General features: G+C 53.9%; 1 protein-coding gene across 1 annotated transcript; it reads left to right on the top strand.

Annotated features, from left to right (window-relative positions):
* The first annotated feature begins 4529 nt into the window (after nucleotides 1-4529).
* Nucleotides 4530-13658, top strand: LOC122682700 (collagen alpha-1(I) chain-like). The gene is made up of 4 exons (XM_043885702.1): nucleotides 4530-4777; nucleotides 8560-8850; nucleotides 10858-10974; nucleotides 11440-13658. The coding sequence occupies exons 1-4, from the start codon at nucleotides 4530-4532 to the stop codon at nucleotides 11762-11764; spliced, it is 981 nt and encodes a 326-aa protein (XP_043741637.1). The 3' UTR covers nucleotides 11765-13658.
* The last annotated feature ends 4709 nt before the right edge of the window (nucleotides 13659-18367 follow it).

The following is an 18367-nucleotide window of genomic DNA, read 5'->3' as shown; positions in this document are numbered from 1 at the left end:
CCAGGACATTTGCACTTGATGTTGCCTTTGCTCAGAGAGCCACATGGCTTCTTCACATACTCCGGGCCTCTGCCCGAAGGTCACCGTTTCTGAGCGCCTTCCTGGACCACCTCCTGGTGAGGACCAGGCCAGCTGTGGGTAATAGCCAGAGAGCACACGGGCGCTGCAGGCTCTCTGGAGCGAGGGAGACAGAGACTGAGAGGCAGAGAGAGGCAGGGGAGTGAGAAGCGGCCCTGCCGATGGGACTGTGCTCTGGGCATGCTGACTGCAGTGCAGCCAGCCGCAGCTCCCGTGCCCAGGCAAGGGTACGGGAGAACACGGCTGCTACTTCCCATGGTCGGGCCTTCCAACCCTGGCGAGACGAGAGGGCGTGGCCGTAGCAGGGGGCACGAACCACAGCACGTCTCCAGGCTTGCGAGCAAGAACACTGGGAAACGTGAGGCAGGATCACTGTGTTCTCCACGCCACCAGAGCAACACAACCCCCAGGTATACGCCCAAGACATAGAAAAACGTGTCCACACACAGGCTTGTTGTACACGCCTGGTCATGACGGCCCCAGAGTGGAGACAGGCCCGTCAGCTGATGAAAGGCTAAACAGTGGTCCAGCCACACAGTGGAGTATTACTTGGCCGTAAAAAAGGAACGAGGCCCTGATAGGCGCTGAAACATGGAAAAGGTAGTGGTAAGTGGTTTTTAGTGTATTGACAGAGTTGAGCAACCATGACCACAGTCTAAGTTTAGACAATTTGCATCACCCCCAAACCCTTTCTGCATCAGCAGTCCCTCTCCTGTCTCTGTCCCCAGCGGCCCGTGGCAACCAATAGTGTGCTTTCTGTCTCCGCTGTGGGTGTTTGAGGTGCGTGGACGCACACACCCCACTCTGTTCTCTTCTTTCACTTCGCACGATGTCGTCGAGGTCCAGCCACGTTGTAGCATGCTTGAAACTTCTCTCTGAGTCTCCTGGGCTCCCTGCCCACCCCCCACTCCATGGCCATGTCTGCGGTGGACACGGGTTTTCCTCTGCTCAGTGGTAGCCGATTCCTGACGGTGCTGATTTCAGACGCTAAAGATTGCTTAGGCTTACAGACAGTGTCACATAGCCTTGTTTTGTTTCTGTTTGTGAGTTTGTTTTTGCCAGGCTTGGAGTTTTTTCACGTGGTGCAACCCCATCAAAAATGTATTTGGTTTTCTCCTCCCTCTCAGTTCAGTTCAGTCGCTCAGTCGTGTCCGACTCTTCACGACCCCATGGACTGCAGCTCGCCAGGCCTCCCTGTCCATCACCAACTCCCGGAGTTTACCCAAACTCATTGAATCGGTGATGCCATCCAACCATCTCATCCTCTGTCGTCCCCTACTCCTGCCTTCAATCTCCTCCCTTTATTTCATGATAAAAACAGACTGTGAAATATTTCAGGTACACAGAAGTGCCTGAAGAGTGTAAAGATACCTACGTAACCCACAACTGGCTGAAGCTTTAAAACATCACCAATAGAGTTGAATCACGGGAGTTCACTACATACTACAACTTCGTTTGTAACTCGGAGGTAGCAAGGGGTTTTCTAAGCATCACACAGAAAGCAGAAAATAGAAAGAAAAAGGCTTGAGCGTCCCTGCTGGTCCAGTGGTTAAGACTCTGCCTGCCCATGCAGAGGACACAGGCTCGATGCCTGGTCTGCAAAGGGCCCGCACGCCGCAGGGCAGCTAGGCCCTGGCACCACAGCGAGGGAGCCCGCGTGCCTAGAGCCCGTGCTCTGCAGCAAGAAGCCACCGCACTGCTGAGCCCGCGCGGCAACAGTGGCCCCTGCTCCCCGAAAGCACAGAAAGCCTGTGTGCAGCAATGGAGACCCAGTGTAACCAAAACAAATTTAATTAATTTTAAAAACTGATCCATTGGACTACATAAAAAGTGCCAACTTCTGTATAGCTAAAGGTGCTATAAACAAACTTAAAAGATCACCAACAGACTGAGTATTAGTATTTGCAATGCATATAATGAAGTACCAGCCGTATCTGCAACATGCAAAGTGCTCCTAAAAATCAATAAGGAAAAGGCAAATAACAGAGAAATAGGCCATTCACCTGAGAAGAAACATCAGGGTCAATAAACATATGAAAAGAAAGCATGCCCTCCTTTGCAACCAAATAAGCGAAAATTAAAAAGAACAATGAGATACCATCGGTCATTTAGCCGACTGGCCACGGGCAGGAAAACTCACACAAGCAACAGGAGTGATAACACCCTTGACTGCAAGCCTGAACCCACAGGAACAGGAGTCCTGTTCTCCACTGTTGATGGAATATAGATTGGTAAAGCCTGTGTGCACGACCAATTAGCCGGAAGCCACCTACGTGTAAAGCGTACATACACGTAGTGACAGATCACACACTCTTAGTAACAGATCACACAGAAATACTATTAATAGCATATGAGAAGATAAACGGACCAACCTCATTTGTAAAGAAAAAAATCTTGAAAACAGCTTTAACGTTCATAAATATGGACTGGTTAGATACATTTTGACATAAACATGGACATGAGTCTGAGCAAGCTCCAGGAGATGGTGAAGGACAGTGAGGCCTGGCGTGCTGCAGTCCGTGGGGTCGCAAAGAGTCGGACACGACTGAGCGACTGAACAACAACGATAATATAATATAATTAATATAATATAATATTGTTGTCAATAATATTTGACAACAAATATTATTCAGCTGGTTATGCAGCTTTTTCAATGGATGAGTTTAGATATGCATGTGCAGATAGGGAATGCCGTCCACAGTTTATTTCAAGTGGGGGAAAACCAAGTCACACAACAACAGGTGTAATCCCGCTAGGTTATTTTAAAACCCTATATGATAATTCTATGTGCACTCCTCAAGGCTGTCTGTGAGAGACATTGTTTGAACTGTAATAAAAAGACATATCTCTTTTGTAATCCAAAAACCGGTAAGAACTTTGAAAAACCTCACACAGAAGGTGTGCTAAGTGTGTGACCTAAAGGTCTTAGGTTTAGAGCTATGATCCCTTTGGGTTCTTTTTGAGTAAGGAGCAAGGTAAGAGCTGGAATTCTTTCTTTCCCATAAAGACATTTAATTGTTCAGCCACCATGTTTAAAAAGCAATATTTTCCTCCATCGAATTACTTTGGTGCCTCTGTAAAAAATCAGCTGGCCAGGGGAGGGATAAATCGGGAGACTGGGGTTGACATATACACACTACTATACACAGTGGATAACGGAAAACAACCTCCTATATAGCACAGGGAACTCTACTTAATTCTCTGTAATGGCCTACACGGGGACAGAATCTAAAAGAGAGTGGACATATGTATATGCGTCACTGATTCACTCTGCATACATCTGAAACTAATACAACATTGTAAATCAATTATACTCCAATAAAAATTTGTTTAAAAAACTCAGTTGACCGTATATATGTGGGATCTATTTTTGGACTCTTTTTTCTTTTTCATTGATCTACAGGTTTATCCTAATACCAATATCACACTGTATTCATTGCTATACCTTTATAAACAGTCTCGAGAGGAGACTGCATAAATCTTCCAGCTCTACTGTTTCTTTCTTGCAAAATTATTTTGGCTCTTCTAGGTCCTCTGCCTTTCCACATAAATTTAAAAAATCCGCTGTCAATTTTTCTTTTAATCAAGGCCATGAGACTTTGACTTGGTGTGTACTAAAGGTGTCGGGCAATCTGAGGGTGACTGAGGCCTGAACACCGCAGGACTTCTGGTTCATGACTGTGCTGAGAATGTGCACTTTGTTAATTCACCTCTCATCTCCGCATATAAGGTTTTGTAGATTTGTTTTGGTTTATTATTTGCCCGAGTGGACAGGGAGAAGCTGGGCTGCAATGCAGTCACCACGAGGCTCTGCCAGCCCTCGGGGAGCCCTGGTGATTGGGTGGCCCTGGTCCAAGAGGGAGCAGGGGGGTACTAGACTCACACTAGATAGTCCTTGGATTCTGGCTGCCCCAATGACAGGGCCTGACCTTGAGAGACACAGGCTCCCCTGAGCTGCAGTGATGGAGGCGGCTGGGAGCCAATGGCAGGACTCCCGGCAGGCAGGCTGGGGGCGAGTGTGGACCCCGAGGCCCGTCACCGTGTCCGCTGGGCCTGCTGACTCTGCCGAGAACCTCTTCAGGAAGTGGGAGCTCCCCGGCGGGGCCGGGATTACCCGCCAGTCCCTGGAGCATCAGCGCCCCAGGAGGTCGGGCAGACGGGCGCGTCTCCAGGCTGGTGGCCTTCGCTCTGCTCCTCCGTCACCAGCGGACACCCGCTGCGCCCTCCTCTGAAGGATGCCCAGCGGCACCTGTGGGGTCTGCCCGCAGGCCGACATGTGCGGGTCTCCCTGCAGCGCGCCTTTGGGGCCGATCTTGCCGTGAACACCAAGAAGGGCTCCTGGCAGATGACAGCAGCTCTTCGGAGATCCACGCCTCCTGGGGCTGCTCCGCGGGCTTGACGGCTCCGCTTTCTGGCCAGAGGACGGCGGGGCCCTGGGAGCGTCCCCGAGGATGGCCGGGAGCGGGTCCCGGGCGGTGCCGTCAGCGCGCTTCACTCTCAGACTTCCTCCGGGCTCTGCGGGGCCCTGGCAGCGCCAGCCGACACGTGTGGCACAGCGGGCTGGGTTGCAAAATATATCCGGCACGGCAGTTGGTGAAGGAGTTATGCAATCACCGCCAACTTACGGAAACCACCTCGCTGAGCTCCTGGGAGGCGAGGAGCCTGGCGGTGCCGCCCTGGCCACAGGCTCAGGGCCGGAGTGGGTGGCAGGGCCAGACTGCGGGTGGCAGGGCCCGTGACGGGTCTTCCCTGAAGTGGGAGCACGTGACCCCAGGACCCCTCGACGCTGGCATCTCCTCCCTGGGGGAGTCTAGGGTCCCTCTGTCCTTCTCCACAAGCTCCAGGGTCCCTCTGTCCTTCACAAGCTCCAGGAGATGGACCCCCCAGTCTCCCAGAACCCCCAGAGAGGAGGTCCAGCCTTAAGAGAGGGGCGCTGGAGGGGACAGCTGGAATGGGGAGGGGGCTGGGGACCCCTCCTGTAAGGAGCTGAAGTGGGGTCGGCCTGGAGAAGGGTCAGGTTCGGGGAGAGCAGGTGGCATTCAGGGGCACAGGTGACAAAGCTGAGGCCTGCGGGGGCGTCACAGCGAGACAGACCTCAGCGGCCCATCAACGCGTGTCCGTTCAGAGCTCTCCACCAGCCGACCACCTTACACCCCCAGACGGACCTCACACCGAGGCTTAGCACCTTCTAGAGGCGCTTAAACTGAGTCCAGGTGGGAACACAGCCCTGGACACTCTCCCGTGCCCGTTCCCTCTTCTTAGAAAGGCCGGCTGTGACCGAAGCCCTGAGTTAAATTGTGATGTGTGCGAAACTTCAATGTATGCACACTCACTAGAGTAAGTAAATGTTACTATACTTTGCATATTATTCTGCTCCTGACTTTTTTCACTCAACGTTTTGAAAGCAAAAAGGTGCAAGTCCTCCGACTTTGATTTTCTCCTTCAGGATTGTGTTGGCTATTCTTTGTCCCCTGCGATTCCATATGAAACGTAGAATTAGGTTTTCGGTTTTTACGGAACAGCCACCTGTGATCCTGACATGGATTATGTAGAATCTGCAGATCAGTTTAGCGAGTACTATCATGCAAACAATAACTATCACGCACACAAAACTATTGTGCGGTCCTCAGTTGCTCAGGCGTGTCTGACTCCTTGCGACCCCATGGACTGTAGCCCGCCAGGCTCCTCTGTCCGTGGGATTCTCCAGGCAGAATACTGGAGTGGGTTGCCATGCCGTCCTCCAGCGGATCTTCCCAACCCAGGAATCAAACCCAGTTCTCTTGCATTGCAGGCAGATTCTTTACCAGCTGAGCCACCAGGAAAACAATATTAAGTCTTCCGATCCATGAATATAGAGTGTCTTCCCATTTATTTGGACTTTAGTTTCTTTCATCAATGTATCACAGTTTTCAGAGTATAAACCACTCACTTGTTAAATGTATTGCTGAGTCTTTTATTCTTTAGTGCTGTTGCTGATTGAACTGTTTGCTCAATTTCATTCTCAGATTACCCTTTCTAAGTGTATAAAAGTACAACTGATTTTTGTGTATTAATCTTGTATCCTGCAAGTTTGCCGAATTTGTTTGTTAGAGCTCATAGTCTTTGCGTGGTCTCCTCAGGATTTTCTACATGCAGCATCATTTCATCTGTGAATAGAGATAATTTCTACTTCTTCCTTGCCGATGGGGATGCACGTTATTTCATTCAGTTGTCCAGCTGCCCTGGATCGACCCTCTGGAACAAACGCTGAATTGAAGTGGCAGGGGTGAACATTCTTGTCTCGTTCCCGTAGTTGAAGGGAAAGCATCTGATGTGTCACTATTAGGTATAATGTTAGTGATGTGGTTTTAATGATGCCCTTTATCAGCTCGAGAAGCTCCCTTCCATTCCAGCTTTTTTCAGTGCTGTCTTTTTTTTACCACGGAAGGGTGTTGCATTTTATCAAACTCTCTCTGCATCTACTGGGATGACCACATGTGCTCTGTCCTTCACTCTGTTGATACGGCGCATTCCACTGATTGATTTTCAGATGTTAAACCAGATTTGGGCGAACCCAGCTCGGCCATGTGTATGATTCTTTCGCACATGTTGCTGGATTCAGGCTGCCACCGTTTCACCTAGGATTTCTGCATCCACGTTCGTATGAGATATAGGTCTGCAGTTCCCTTTCCACGTGAGGTCTTTGTCCACTTTTGGTCTCAGGGTGATGGCTGGCCTCACAGAATGAGTTGGGAAGTGGTCCGTTCTCTTCTATTTTTGGAAGATTTTGTGAGGAACTGGTGTTAATATTGATCATTCTTTAAATGTTTGGTAGAAATCACCAGTGAAGCCACCTGGCCCTGGGCTGTCTCTCTTTGTGGGTAATTTTTAAAGAACTATTATAATTCAATCTCTTCACATATTACAAAGGCCTAGTCAAATTGTCTATTCAGTCTTGAGTCAGTTTTGGTATTTTGTGTCTTTCTAGGAATTTGTTCATTTCATCTGAGTTACCTAGTTTATTATCACACTGCTGCTTACAGGGTGCCTTTATAATACTTTTTATTTCTGTAAGGTCAGTAGTAATGTCTCTGTCCTTCCTGATTCTAGTCATTTTAATCTTTTCCCAGTTTGTCTCAATCGAGCTGAAAGTTTACCGGGTTTCTTGAATTTTTTTTAAAGACCCCGCTTTTGGCTTCGCTGTCTGTCTCTGTGGCTTTTCTTTTCTTACTTCTGTCTTTTCTGTGTGTAACCTGTTCTTTTGTTCCTCTGCTCCTCCTTCACTGCTCTCATCTGCATTAAGTGAAGGCGGCGTTTGAATTTCTTTAATGGTTGTTCACTACATCGTTTGGAGGTATTTCCCTAGTAGGCTGCTCTAAGGCTTACCAACAGCTTCATATTTATACTAACTTAGTTCGTGATGTATAGAAACACTACTCTTATATAACGCTCCGTTTTCTTCCTTTTTACAGTATTATATTAAACTCGTTGCTGTTGTTCAGATGCTAAGTCATGTCCCATGGACCGCAGCACGCCAGGCTTCCAAATTCATGTCCACCGAGTCGGTGATGCCATCTTATCCTCTGCCTCCCTCTGCTCCTTTTGCCTTCAATCTTCCCCAGCACCGGGGTCTTTTATATTAAACACACTACATCCGTAAACATTGTAAACCCCACAGCAAGCGATGATGGCTCTTATTTCTGTCACCTCGTGTCTGCCTGGTCCGCCGTCCATGCCCCGTCACGGACGTCCTTCTGCAGAGGACCCAGACTGATGCGGGCGGCCGCCGGGCTGGGCCTAGGCACCCACCAGTGAGAACTTCTCAGCAGGAGGAAAGTGATGCTGGGACAGCTCGGCTGATTCACACGTGGGAAGACCGGCGGCCTGGGCTGGGGGGCGGGGTGGGCCCGGCTTCCAGGAAGGCCTCGGGCAGGACGCCAGGCAGGAAGGGGCTGGAAGTTTCTGGAAGGGCAGCCTGGACAGGCCGGGCCAGCAGCCTCGGGCCTCCCCACGCAGGGCAGCTGCCCTGCCCGTCAGAGCTGGGGAATCCGCGGCACTTCCTGGCACATGCAGGGGTGGGGGAGGCGGGCAGGAGGCGGCTCCTCTGCAGGCCTCGGGCTGGGGGGTTGACAGACAGGAGGAGAGGGCAGCGCCCGGCGCACCTGGGCCCCCGACACCCCACGGCCGCCCCACCCTGGGAGCCACACCTCTCGCCCGGGGGGACGTGGTGAGGGGCCCATGGTCAGGGCTGGGGTCAGGCCGCAGGGACCCTCAGGCAGAGAACCCCCTGCCGTGTGGGCAGGGGCCTCGGGACCCACAAGGCAGGTCCACACATCAGAGACCTGGCTCTCTCTGCCTGAGCCGGACACCCCCACGGCCAGCACCCCGCAGCAGGACGTGGGAAGGGGACAGGAGACGCCCCCGGCCTGCCGGGCGCCATGCCCACCTGCAGGGGACGTCCCTTAGCGCGTGGTCACCTTCTCTGCAGGTCCTGTGACTGAGGAATCGCGGAACAGACCTGGGGGCAGCTGGCCATGGCCCCCACGTGCCCCCAACACGCGAGCCCACACACAAGCCCACGTCTTCTTCCAAACACCAAAGGGACGCCGCTCAGGGCTCATCACGACAGTCCAGCCCGCCCACAGCCCAGTGTGACCCGGGCCCCTGGTCTTCTGGCCCGGGGCCCTGCACACCCACCCAGGCACAGGGACCGGCCTCCAGCCTCCACCGTCCATCTCCTCCGGACGCCTGGGGCTCAGCCCTGCGTCCACCCGTCCACTCGGCCAGTGGTTGGTGAGCGCCTCAGGAGCCCCAGCCTGCAGTCGGATCAGGGCCCTCCCCCTCCCCCACACAGCAGTCAGCCCAGGGGGTCCACGCGGGCGAGGTGGGGCCCCAGGTAGGCAGCGCTGGGTGAGGCTGTGGGCCTGGGAGGGCAGGGCCCGGGCTGCGGGGAGGGGAGGGCTGTGCGTCCCCCTGCCGAGACCTGCGCAGAGAGGACCCGTCGGGGAAGGCGAGGGCCTGGCTCTGCTGGTGTCTGAGCCCCGGGGAGCGAGGCTACCCAGCCGACACGTCCAGGGACGCTGTTCTCTGCTGCCTGTGATCCAGGCAGACAGATCAGATACAGCAGGTGCCGCTGTATCCCTGCTGTACTGCTCAGCGGCCTTCTCCCCACTTCCCTGCTTGCTTCACCTCCTGTGACGGCAACACTCTCCTCCCGGTGGAGAGGTGGCTGCTGCGGTTCCAGCCCTTTCATCAGGAAACCGGGCTGTCTGGTCAACTTTGGGTCATGTCCACGTCTGAACCCACTGCTGCGGGTGTGAGGAGTGGGAGGGGCCACTGTGGCCTGGGCGGGAGCTGAGGTCAGAGGGGCGGGGCGGGGAGGGAAGGCTTTCCCCAAACAAAGCTGTATTTGGGAAAGGTGAGCCAGGAGGATGCCCCTGCCTGATGGACAAGAGGATGCTGGGAGAGCAGAGCTGTGGTGGGCAGGCTGCTGGCCCTGAAACCAGGCCAAGGTCTGCCAGCCGGAAGCAGTGTGGGGTCAGGGAGGCCGTGGGGACCGTGGGTCTTCTGACAACTGAGCTGAGAACTGAAGGATAAGGACACAGCCCTGGGAGGACGTTCGGGAAGGGCCATCCAAGGAGCACGCGGCGGGAGGAGTGGGGAGAGGCGTCCCGAGGAGGGCGGGGGAGGGCCTGAAAACCCTGACAACCAGGACCCCTGACGACGCAGATGTAGCCCCTACTTGCCAGTTTCGCTGACGAGCCTCGGGCCACTGATGTCACAAACGAGTGAATAATGTGCTAAAACTCAGGCCCGCTAAGCTCTGGTTCCCTCCGAGGGCAGACGCCATGCACCCCTGCCACCAGGGCCAAACAAACAACCAGGGAGGAGACTCGGCTCAAAGACGGGAGCCAGGACAGGGCCTCTCAGACAACAGGGAGGGAGGGGTGAGAAGAGGGGAGAGGGAGGAAACCTCTGAGGGTTCCAGGTCAGTTTCTAGATGAAGCAGGACTTCCCTGTGGCAACTGACAGTGACAGAACCTGAGCCAGCTTATTTAAAACGAGCACCGTTGACGTGTAAGTACCTGGAAAACCCAGTGGTGGGTCAGGCCCAGGTGAAGAGGCTCCAAATGCCGTCCCTGCTGTCCCGCTCAGAGGCCTTCTCCCCACTTCCCTGCTTGCTTCACCTCCTGTGACGGCAACACTCTCCTCCTGGTGGAGAGGTGGCTGCTGCGGTTCCAGCCCTTTCATCAGGAAACCGGGCTGTCTGGTCAACTTTGGTCATATCCACATCTGAACCCACTGCTGTGGGTGTGAGGAGCAGGAGGGGCCACTGTGGCCTGGGCGGGAGCTGAGGTCAGAGGGGAGGGGCGGGGAGGGAAGGCTTTCCCCAAACAAAGCTACTTTTGGGGGAGGTGAGCCAGCAGGATTTGATGTTGGACGGACTGATGAGGGGGAGGGAGGGAGAGAGACCAGCACAGGCCGCTGAGAAGCCCGGGCCAGGCGGTCTTAGGAAGCTCCAGGCTCTGAGTCACCACGCGGGCTGTTTGCAGTCACGGCACCTGCCCCAGAGAAACTGCAGGTGGCGGCTGCCTGCTGGCGAGAGGACAGGTCCTGCCGCCTGCCCCAGGGACCGCATGCTGGCCCGTGGGCTACTGCGAACCCTGCTCACCCCCGCGCCTCGGGCCAGTCGTCCAGGGGGGCTAGGCCTGCAGCTGGGGGCCGAGCGGGGGGCGGGGGGCGGCTCTCTCCGGAGAGAAGCAAGAGGGACGGAAAGCAGGGGCTGCTGTGCCTTTTCAGGAAGGAAACCTTCTGGCTGCAACAGTCTGGGAGTCTCGGTCCGCCAGGCCAGGAAGCTCCCCTCCCCCACCCTCGCCCGGGTCCGAGGCCAGCACTTCTGAGGCCGGAAGGGAAGAGGTGAGTGTGCATTGGAGCAGCTGTGGAAGCCCAGGCTGGCCCAGGTGCCCCGTCTTACGTGCTGATGGCGACCTCCACGCCCCGAACTGGGAACCGGCCCTCGAGGTGGGGAGGGGGTGGGGGCGAGGGGGGTGGGGGCAGGGCAGGGCAGGGCGCCAGGCTCCAGGAACCGGCCGGAATTCCTGCAGGACGCTTTGTTCTCAGACGGCAGCCCCACTTAGGGCCCTGAGGCCCAGGCGGCAGGAGCTCCGCCCCAGGAAGCCCTCCAGGGCAGGGGGCTGGGCACTGCCCCTTGGTGCCCGCCCGCCCACTACCAGGCACGCTCCCCCCCCACACACACCAAGGCTTCACCACCACTCCTGGGCCCCCTGCCCTGGAGCCGCCTGGAGCCTGGGCCCCGTCCAGCCGGACAGGTATGTAGCCGCCGCGCCAGTGGGCTCTGCAAGGCCCCCCTGTTTCCTGCAGGCATGCCCAGCACCTGCAACAAAGTCCACGAGTCCTGCTCCCCATCCTCACGAAGTCCCCCCACCCCATCCTGGCCGTGACCGCCCCCCACGCCAGCCTGCCGGGCACGGCACGGAACAAACCCGGCAGACGACACCGTCAGAAAAGCAACTTAACCTGTGCGCTTCGGCACCCTCTGCGGTCCTTCGGCGTCCTCTGCAGCATGGAAGGCCTCAGGCCCCACGAGGGGACAAATGTTCGGCTTCAGGGACTGATTCAGAATTATGCAATCAGAAAAGTCTGCAGGGAAATCCAGATTTCAGCACGAGTTTTGATGTTACTTTGATTTGTGGGAATGTTTTTAAACGAAATGCACACGCTGCTTTGCTCCCAAGCACTACCCTCCACACGTGGCCTGCACGGCGATGCCAGGGCCGCTGCTCTGCTTACCAGAGGCGGGCCCGAGGCCTGGACAGGGGGGCAGCTTGGCCAGAGGGGGACGGCTGCAGAACTGGGGTTCAGCCCCGCGTCTGCCTCAGGGCCTGGCTCCTAACCCACTCTGCACGCTGGGTCCTGAGGACCAACGCCCTCTGCTGACCACCCCTGCCACCCCTAAGGGTCCGCTCTCAAGAAGTCTTTTTCCAGAAGTGCGCAAGGGGGAGGCGTCTGTGTATGTGTGTGTGTGTGAGTGTAAACTATGAGTGCATTGCACATGTGCATGTGCAAGTGAGCCCATGTGTGAGTGGGTGGTGTGTGAGTGTGTATATGAAGTTGGGGTATCAGTGTGTGAGTATGCTGTGTGTGCATGTGAGTGAGCGGATGTGGAGGTGGGTAGTGAGTGGGTGTGTATATGAAGTTGGGGTGAGTGTGTGTGAGTGTGCTGGGTGTGCATGGCAGCCCAGGGACTCCCGGAAGCGCTGGCAAGGAAAGAGGGCAGGGGCAGGGGTGAGACTTTGGGATGGGCCTGAAAAAATTAGAGAGTGATTAGTCCACGCCGAATTGTTTTTCTAAAATCCTAATGCAAACAGCATGTGGGGCAGCGCCCAGATGGTGCCCGGGAGCCCCCGGCGGGGTCCTCAGGAAACAGGTGCTCTGGGAATGCTTCCTGCCGCCGGGCGCGGCGGGCGGCAGGCGAGCGAGGTGGGCCTGAGCTCCACCACCGTCAGGCAGCCCGTCCAGCTGAGTGGAAGCCACGGCAGCGGTCACGGCAGCACTGGCCGTGGCTGGACCAGGCCCCACCGCCCGCGGGCCCGGCCTCCCCAGTCACAGGACTGCAGCCCTGACTGGGGCCAGGTGGGGGGAGCTGGGCTGTGTCCACCCTGAGGGGCTGGCAAGAGGCTGGTGAGCATCTTTACTTGGGAAAGCCATTGCCCGTCTCTCCCAGGCGTGGCGCCCGCGGATGGCCCTCCAGCGGCAGACACTCAGCCCTGTCCGCGCACCTCTTCCACAGACGTGGAACCTTCTGCTCCTTGTTCATCCTTGCTTATCTGATAGAGGAAAATGCCATCTCCCAGGTGGGCGTCTCCAGCCAAAGAGGGGCACAGTCATGCTTGTTTTAGGAAGACCGTGATGGGGGCTAAGCCGATGACAGCCTGGGGTACAGCCTGGATTGTGTTCTGACACGAAAAACATCTCAGCAACTTAAGCAGATAAGGACTTATTCTTTTCACATAATGAGAAATCCAAAGTGTTCAGTGGCTGAACCATGCTTGGGCTAATAAATTCTGTTTCTCTTTCCTCATGGTCACAAGATCACTGCTGTAGCTCCAGCCAATAGGTTCCTGCTCTGTACTATTTCATCTTGTGATACACAATAATGCTTGTGTGTGTGTGTGGCCTTTTGTTTTTTAAAGATTGTTTTTGATGTGGAGCACTTCCTTTTTTTTTTTTTTTTTTAAGTCTTTTGTTGAATTAGTTGCAATATTGTTTCTGTTTTACGGTTTGGTGTTTTTGGCCATGAGGCATACCGGAGCCTAGCTCACTGACCAGGGATCAAACCCTGGCCCTGGAAGGCAGGGTCTCAGCCGCTGGCCCACCAGGCCTGTCCCACCACCATACTGGTTTTGTTAACTTACTGATGGGCATTTGGGTAGCTCGTACTTTGCGGCTGTTAAAAACAACCTATGTCAGGAGTTCCCTGACAGTCCAGTGGTGAGGACTCTGCCCTTCCACTGCAGGCGGTGCAGCTTTGATCTCTGGTCGGGGAACTATGATCTCACGAGCCAGGTGGCACAGCCAAAAAAGGGAAAAAAAAAAAAAGTGTTTTAAAAGAAAGCTTCTACATCACTGTCACTTTTTAAATCTGACGCTGAGACCTTTAGACTAACATCCATGTCCTCTGTCACACACCTAAATCCTCTCCCCACCCTCGAGGCCCCTGTCCCACTCCTGCAGAGCTACATCCTGACTTCAGCCTCAGTTCTCCTCAGGGCACCGTAACGGCCCCACATGGCAGCTCCCTCTCTCCTGCCTTCCACCCTGCTCCTCCCTTGCAGGCTGGCGGCAGCTCCATCCCCCCCATTGGGCAGGGACGTCATCACCCACGTCGCCGGGATGTCTGCCGGGCCCTGCCAGTCCAGCCTCTCCCCAGGCGTGGAGTCCCAAGAGGGGTCCGCGAGTCTGGAGCTGGGGTGAGGTCAGGGGTGGGGACCATTCGCCGGCGTGCATGTGGTGTATACAGACGCGAGAACGAGTGAGATCCCCGAGGGAGGGAAGAAATGGTGGAGAGGTCTGAGGACTGAGTCTGAGGTTCAGCATTCCAGAGTGAGGAGGACTGATTCCGATCAGTCAGCAAAGGTGAGGAGGGAGTGGGCTGCCAGAGCTGGTGAGCCTGCCCGCTGATGGTAGGTGATAGACAGACAGGCAGACAGACAGACTACAGATGGTAGAGAGACGGATGATGACAAGCCTAGACAGCGTACTAAACAGCAGAAACATCACTTTGTGGACAAAGGTCCGTATAGTCTAGGCCCTGGTTTTTCCAGTAGTCATGCACAGATGTGAGAGTTGGACCGTAAAGAAGGCTGTGAGGCAAAGAATGGATGCTTTTGAACTGCGGTGTTGGAGAAGACTCTTGAGAGTCCCTTGGACAGCAAGGAGATCCAACCAGTCCATCCTAAAGAAAATCAACCTTGAATATTCTCTGGAACGACTGATGCTGAAGCTGAAGCTCCAGTACTTTGCCCCCCTGATGCAGAGTCGACTCATTAGAAAAAACCCTGATGCTGGGGAAGATTGAAGGTGGGAGGAGATGGGGGCGACAGAGGATGTCGCATCACCGACTTGATGGACATGAGTTTGAGTAAGCTCCGGGAGATAATGAAGGACAGGGAAGCCTGTCGTTGCAAAGACTCGGACACGACTTAGCGACTGGACAACGACAGACAGATGATAGATAGATGGATAACACACTACAGATAGATGATAAATAGATGATAGACAGTAAGTAGATCAGTAGACGATAGACGGACGGATGGATAGATGGGTTGATCTGTCCACAGACAGATGCTCCGACTTGCAGTTTTCCAGTTTCGATGGTGAAACGCTCCCACCGAGGTTCGTTCTGAGTATCACTGTGGTGTCACTGAGCAGGTTGCTGGCACGCAATCAACTCTTGCAAGCTGATATGAACTGGCTCCTGCTCAGCACTGCCTGGAAACCAAGTGAAGAAAGAGTCCCGAGAAAGAATTAGAAGAACGGAAGAGTGACCCTCATATTAAATGCTGTTGACATGTCAAAGTGGATGAGGACTTCTGCGGAGATGTGTGTCACATTTTGTCACGCAGAATTGTTAGCCTTCGTTCAGGCGAGCTGCAAAATCAGCACGACCTCATACCCTATTTGTAACATCACGTTCTCCCAATGCAACTTTAAAAACCAGAGGAAGGAAGAGAAAGGACCACTTACCTCGTTTATTTTCAATCTTCCCCCTTTTTTCTAATACATGTATTAAGGCTATAATTTTCCCTCTAAGTATGACTGTAACTGCATTCCACACAGTTTTATGTTTGGTATTGTATATATCATTCTCTCAAAAAACATTTTTTTAATGGCCACAGTGTTTTTTTCCTTTGGCCTTTATGGTTTGGGATTTGGTTTTTATTGTTGATGCTGTTTTGCTTAATTTTTCAAGCAAAAGTCACTTAATTTTCTTTCTTTTTTTTTTTAAATTTTCTTAAATTGAGAGGCTGAGAGAGGAAGTACTCAAAGAAACCACTGGTTTGACCCCAGGCTGACTCATTTTTACCTGCGTCCACATTTTTCTTCAGCTTCTTTCTTTTTGATGGAATTTCTCCTCGAATCTTGTGCATAGTTAACATCTGGAAATTTTAGTCAGATTTAAAGTGTCACACTCAAATACGTCTCCATAATCTTTAGATTGTTTCAGGATACAGTATTTTATTAGTGCAAAACTCGGAACTTGTCTACTGTAAGCATTAATAACATTTCAACTAAAAAAATAATAATAACATTTCAACTATATTAGTATCTATGTAACAAATGCATAACATTTCATCTTTTAAAAAATAGTTATTTTTAGTGACTTTTAAGTCAATATTTCTAACTTCAATATATTGCTGTCAGAGAACACGTCCTGTAAAATTCCAATCCTTTGAATGAAACTTCTTGAGACTTGCTTCCTACTATGAGCACATTTTTGGTAAACTTCCAACATGTGCTTGAAAAGAGTGTTTTCTAAAGTAGCCGTGTGTCCATCAGGTCAGGTTCTCCAATCCTGGTGTCTGAATCTCTTACACCCTCCCGAGCCTCCTCTGCTTGCTGGGCACTCTTTCTGAGGTTCCGGGTTTTTCTCCTCGTCCACGGCCTGTTGTCTCTTGCTTCTCTTGGTTTCCATTCACATGGCTTTGTCTCTGTCTGCCTGGTTCCTTTCATTGGGTGCTTGCTGTCAAAATTTAAAACACTGTTGGTACAAATAATTTGAGCCTTCAAATGCAGCAATCTTCCTTCAGAGAGATATTTAAATGTATTAACTGTCTTTACACATATTAAATATCTTCACACTTATTAAATACATCCAAAAAGGCTCTCTAGCGCCTTAGACCCTAAACCCTAAATCTAGTCTTGGGAGCTGAGGTCACGGGAGACCGAGCGGCCGCTCCTACAAGGCGGTGCAGGTCTGCCTGCCGTTCAGCCCTCGGCCCCTGAGGGGTGGGGTGAGGGGGTGCGGCTTCAGGCCCCCCACCAGCTCCAGCAACCCTGCCCCACCTCAGCCCGCACCGCACCCTCCCCCCAACCCCGGCGGCACCTGCTCCTCGAGGAAAGGGTGATCCCGAGCGCTGAACTCACGCTTCCGGAACTTTGACTTCACACTAGGTTCCCGGCCCAGGGCTCTTCGCTGCTCTCAGCTCTCCAGTGCGTTTACGCTGGGGCTTCTCTCTGCTGCGGTGTTGTCCAGCTTTTCTAAGTCCTCAAGGGAAGGGGGTACCTGCCACTCAGGCATCTTTACAAAGCAGCAGAAGTGCTGCCGGAGTTTTCAGAGGAAAAAGTCATGGCTTCCGGCCCCCAGGAGAAGGAGCGCCTTATTTTACATCGCAGAGCGTTCCCTTCCACTGATGAAAGTCTGAGGGGGAAGGGCCGTCAGTAGGGTCTCTCAGAGGCAGACTGCAGAAAGAGCGGAGCTGGTGACTACCTGCCAAAACGCGAAACGCAGACTTCTGTTTCCAAACGCACACAGATTGCTAAGCCGATGTGTTCAACTCCTGCAGACCTCAGCTGCCGTTGCACCCCGAGCCGGTAGGCAAGCCAGAAACAGCACTCAGCTTGGTAGCAGCATGTCCTGCCTAGAGGGAACCAGAGGTCCAAAACCAAGCCGTTGGTTAGGACAACGTCACTCCAGGGGGTTTGACAGCCAAACCCTTGCGTCAGAATGCCAGGGAAGGGCTGATGCAAAAGGCTGACCCTAGAGAAGAGAGACTCAGGCCAGCCCCCAGCGCCCAGCTCAGCCTGTCTGCCCCCATCCTCAGTGCTCACTGAAGCGGGGGTTTATTTGCAGTTGACACTCTAGGGTCTCGAGAAAAATCTTGGTCAATATTTTAGCCACTTCCCTCCATTCAGCCTCTCTCAAGGTCTCTTCTCCACGCCGCCATCCTGACCCCTGTCCACCGACACAAACACCATTTCTAGTTCCCGCCCTAACAGCCAGAGGAACCTGGTGTTAGCATTGCCGCTGGGAGCTCTCCAGTGACCCTTCATGTTACAAAAGGAAGAAGGGGACACTCTGAGGGCCTGCCTGCCCAGACCAAAGCCGCAGCCCCTGAGGCAGGGCCTGGCCGCTGCTGCCCGCCTCCCGCCCCGTCCATGCGGCCTCGGGCCTGACTCCTGGGAGTCCAGCTGCCCCGCGTCTGACTCTTCAGCAGTCTCTGCTTGAACATGCCGAAGGACAGGGCTTCACGTGGGGCTAAGCCTTGATGGACCAGCGAGACTTTACTGCAGGAGAAGTCACCCCCTACAGCGCCCTGGGCCCGGCTCCGCGGCCTGAGCCACGCAGATTGGCCTCCGCACGAAACCACAATAACAGCAATAATAACAGAACAGTGACCCTGCTCCGGGTGGGCAGGCGTGCGGCTCACCCGGCCCCAGGCCCCTGAACCTACTGTGTCCCTTGGGGCTGGCGACCAGCCACTGTGCCCAACCCCCAGCCCAACAAAGACAGGAAGTTCTCAATTTATGAACTAATTGTGTTCCTGAAATTCCTTCGTAAGGCTGTTGTTTGGATGGCGGAACCGCTTTCCCACATAAACAAGTTGTAGATGGCCACGGCGCCCAAGGAGGCCCCGAGCCTGGCGGCCACCACGCCCGCGGGACCCCCTGGCCTGACTCTGATGGAGACCAGGGTGGGGGCTCGGGCCGCAATCATCACTCAACGCGGGGACGGCAGGGGTCCGTTCATCTTCACCACAGTCGCCGGGGGACGTGCTGGCCCGGAACA

Source organism: Cervus elaphus, chromosome 24, assembly GCF_910594005.1.
Source record: "Cervus elaphus chromosome 24, mCerEla1.1, whole genome shotgun sequence".
Classification (NCBI taxonomy): domain Eukaryota; kingdom Metazoa; phylum Chordata; class Mammalia; order Artiodactyla; family Cervidae; genus Cervus; species Cervus elaphus.
Note: the sequence above shows the minus strand (reverse complement) of the source record. Positions and strands in the feature narration are given on the sequence as shown.

Excerpts from the sequence above, each read along its gene's own strand:
- LOC122682700 (XM_043885702.1), top strand. The coding sequence starts at position 4,530 with ATGGCCGGGAGCGGGTCCCGGGCGGTGCCGTCAGCGCGCTTCACTCTC. Across the intron at positions 4,778-8,559 it reads GCCACAGGCTCAGGGCCGGA|GAATCGCGGAACAGACCTGG; the intron begins GTGGGTGGCAGG and ends CCTGTGACTGAG. Across the intron at positions 8,851-10,857 it reads GTCCACTCGGCCAGTGGTTG|GAAGGAAACCTTCTGGCTGC; the intron begins GTGAGCGCCTCA and ends GTGCCTTTTCAG.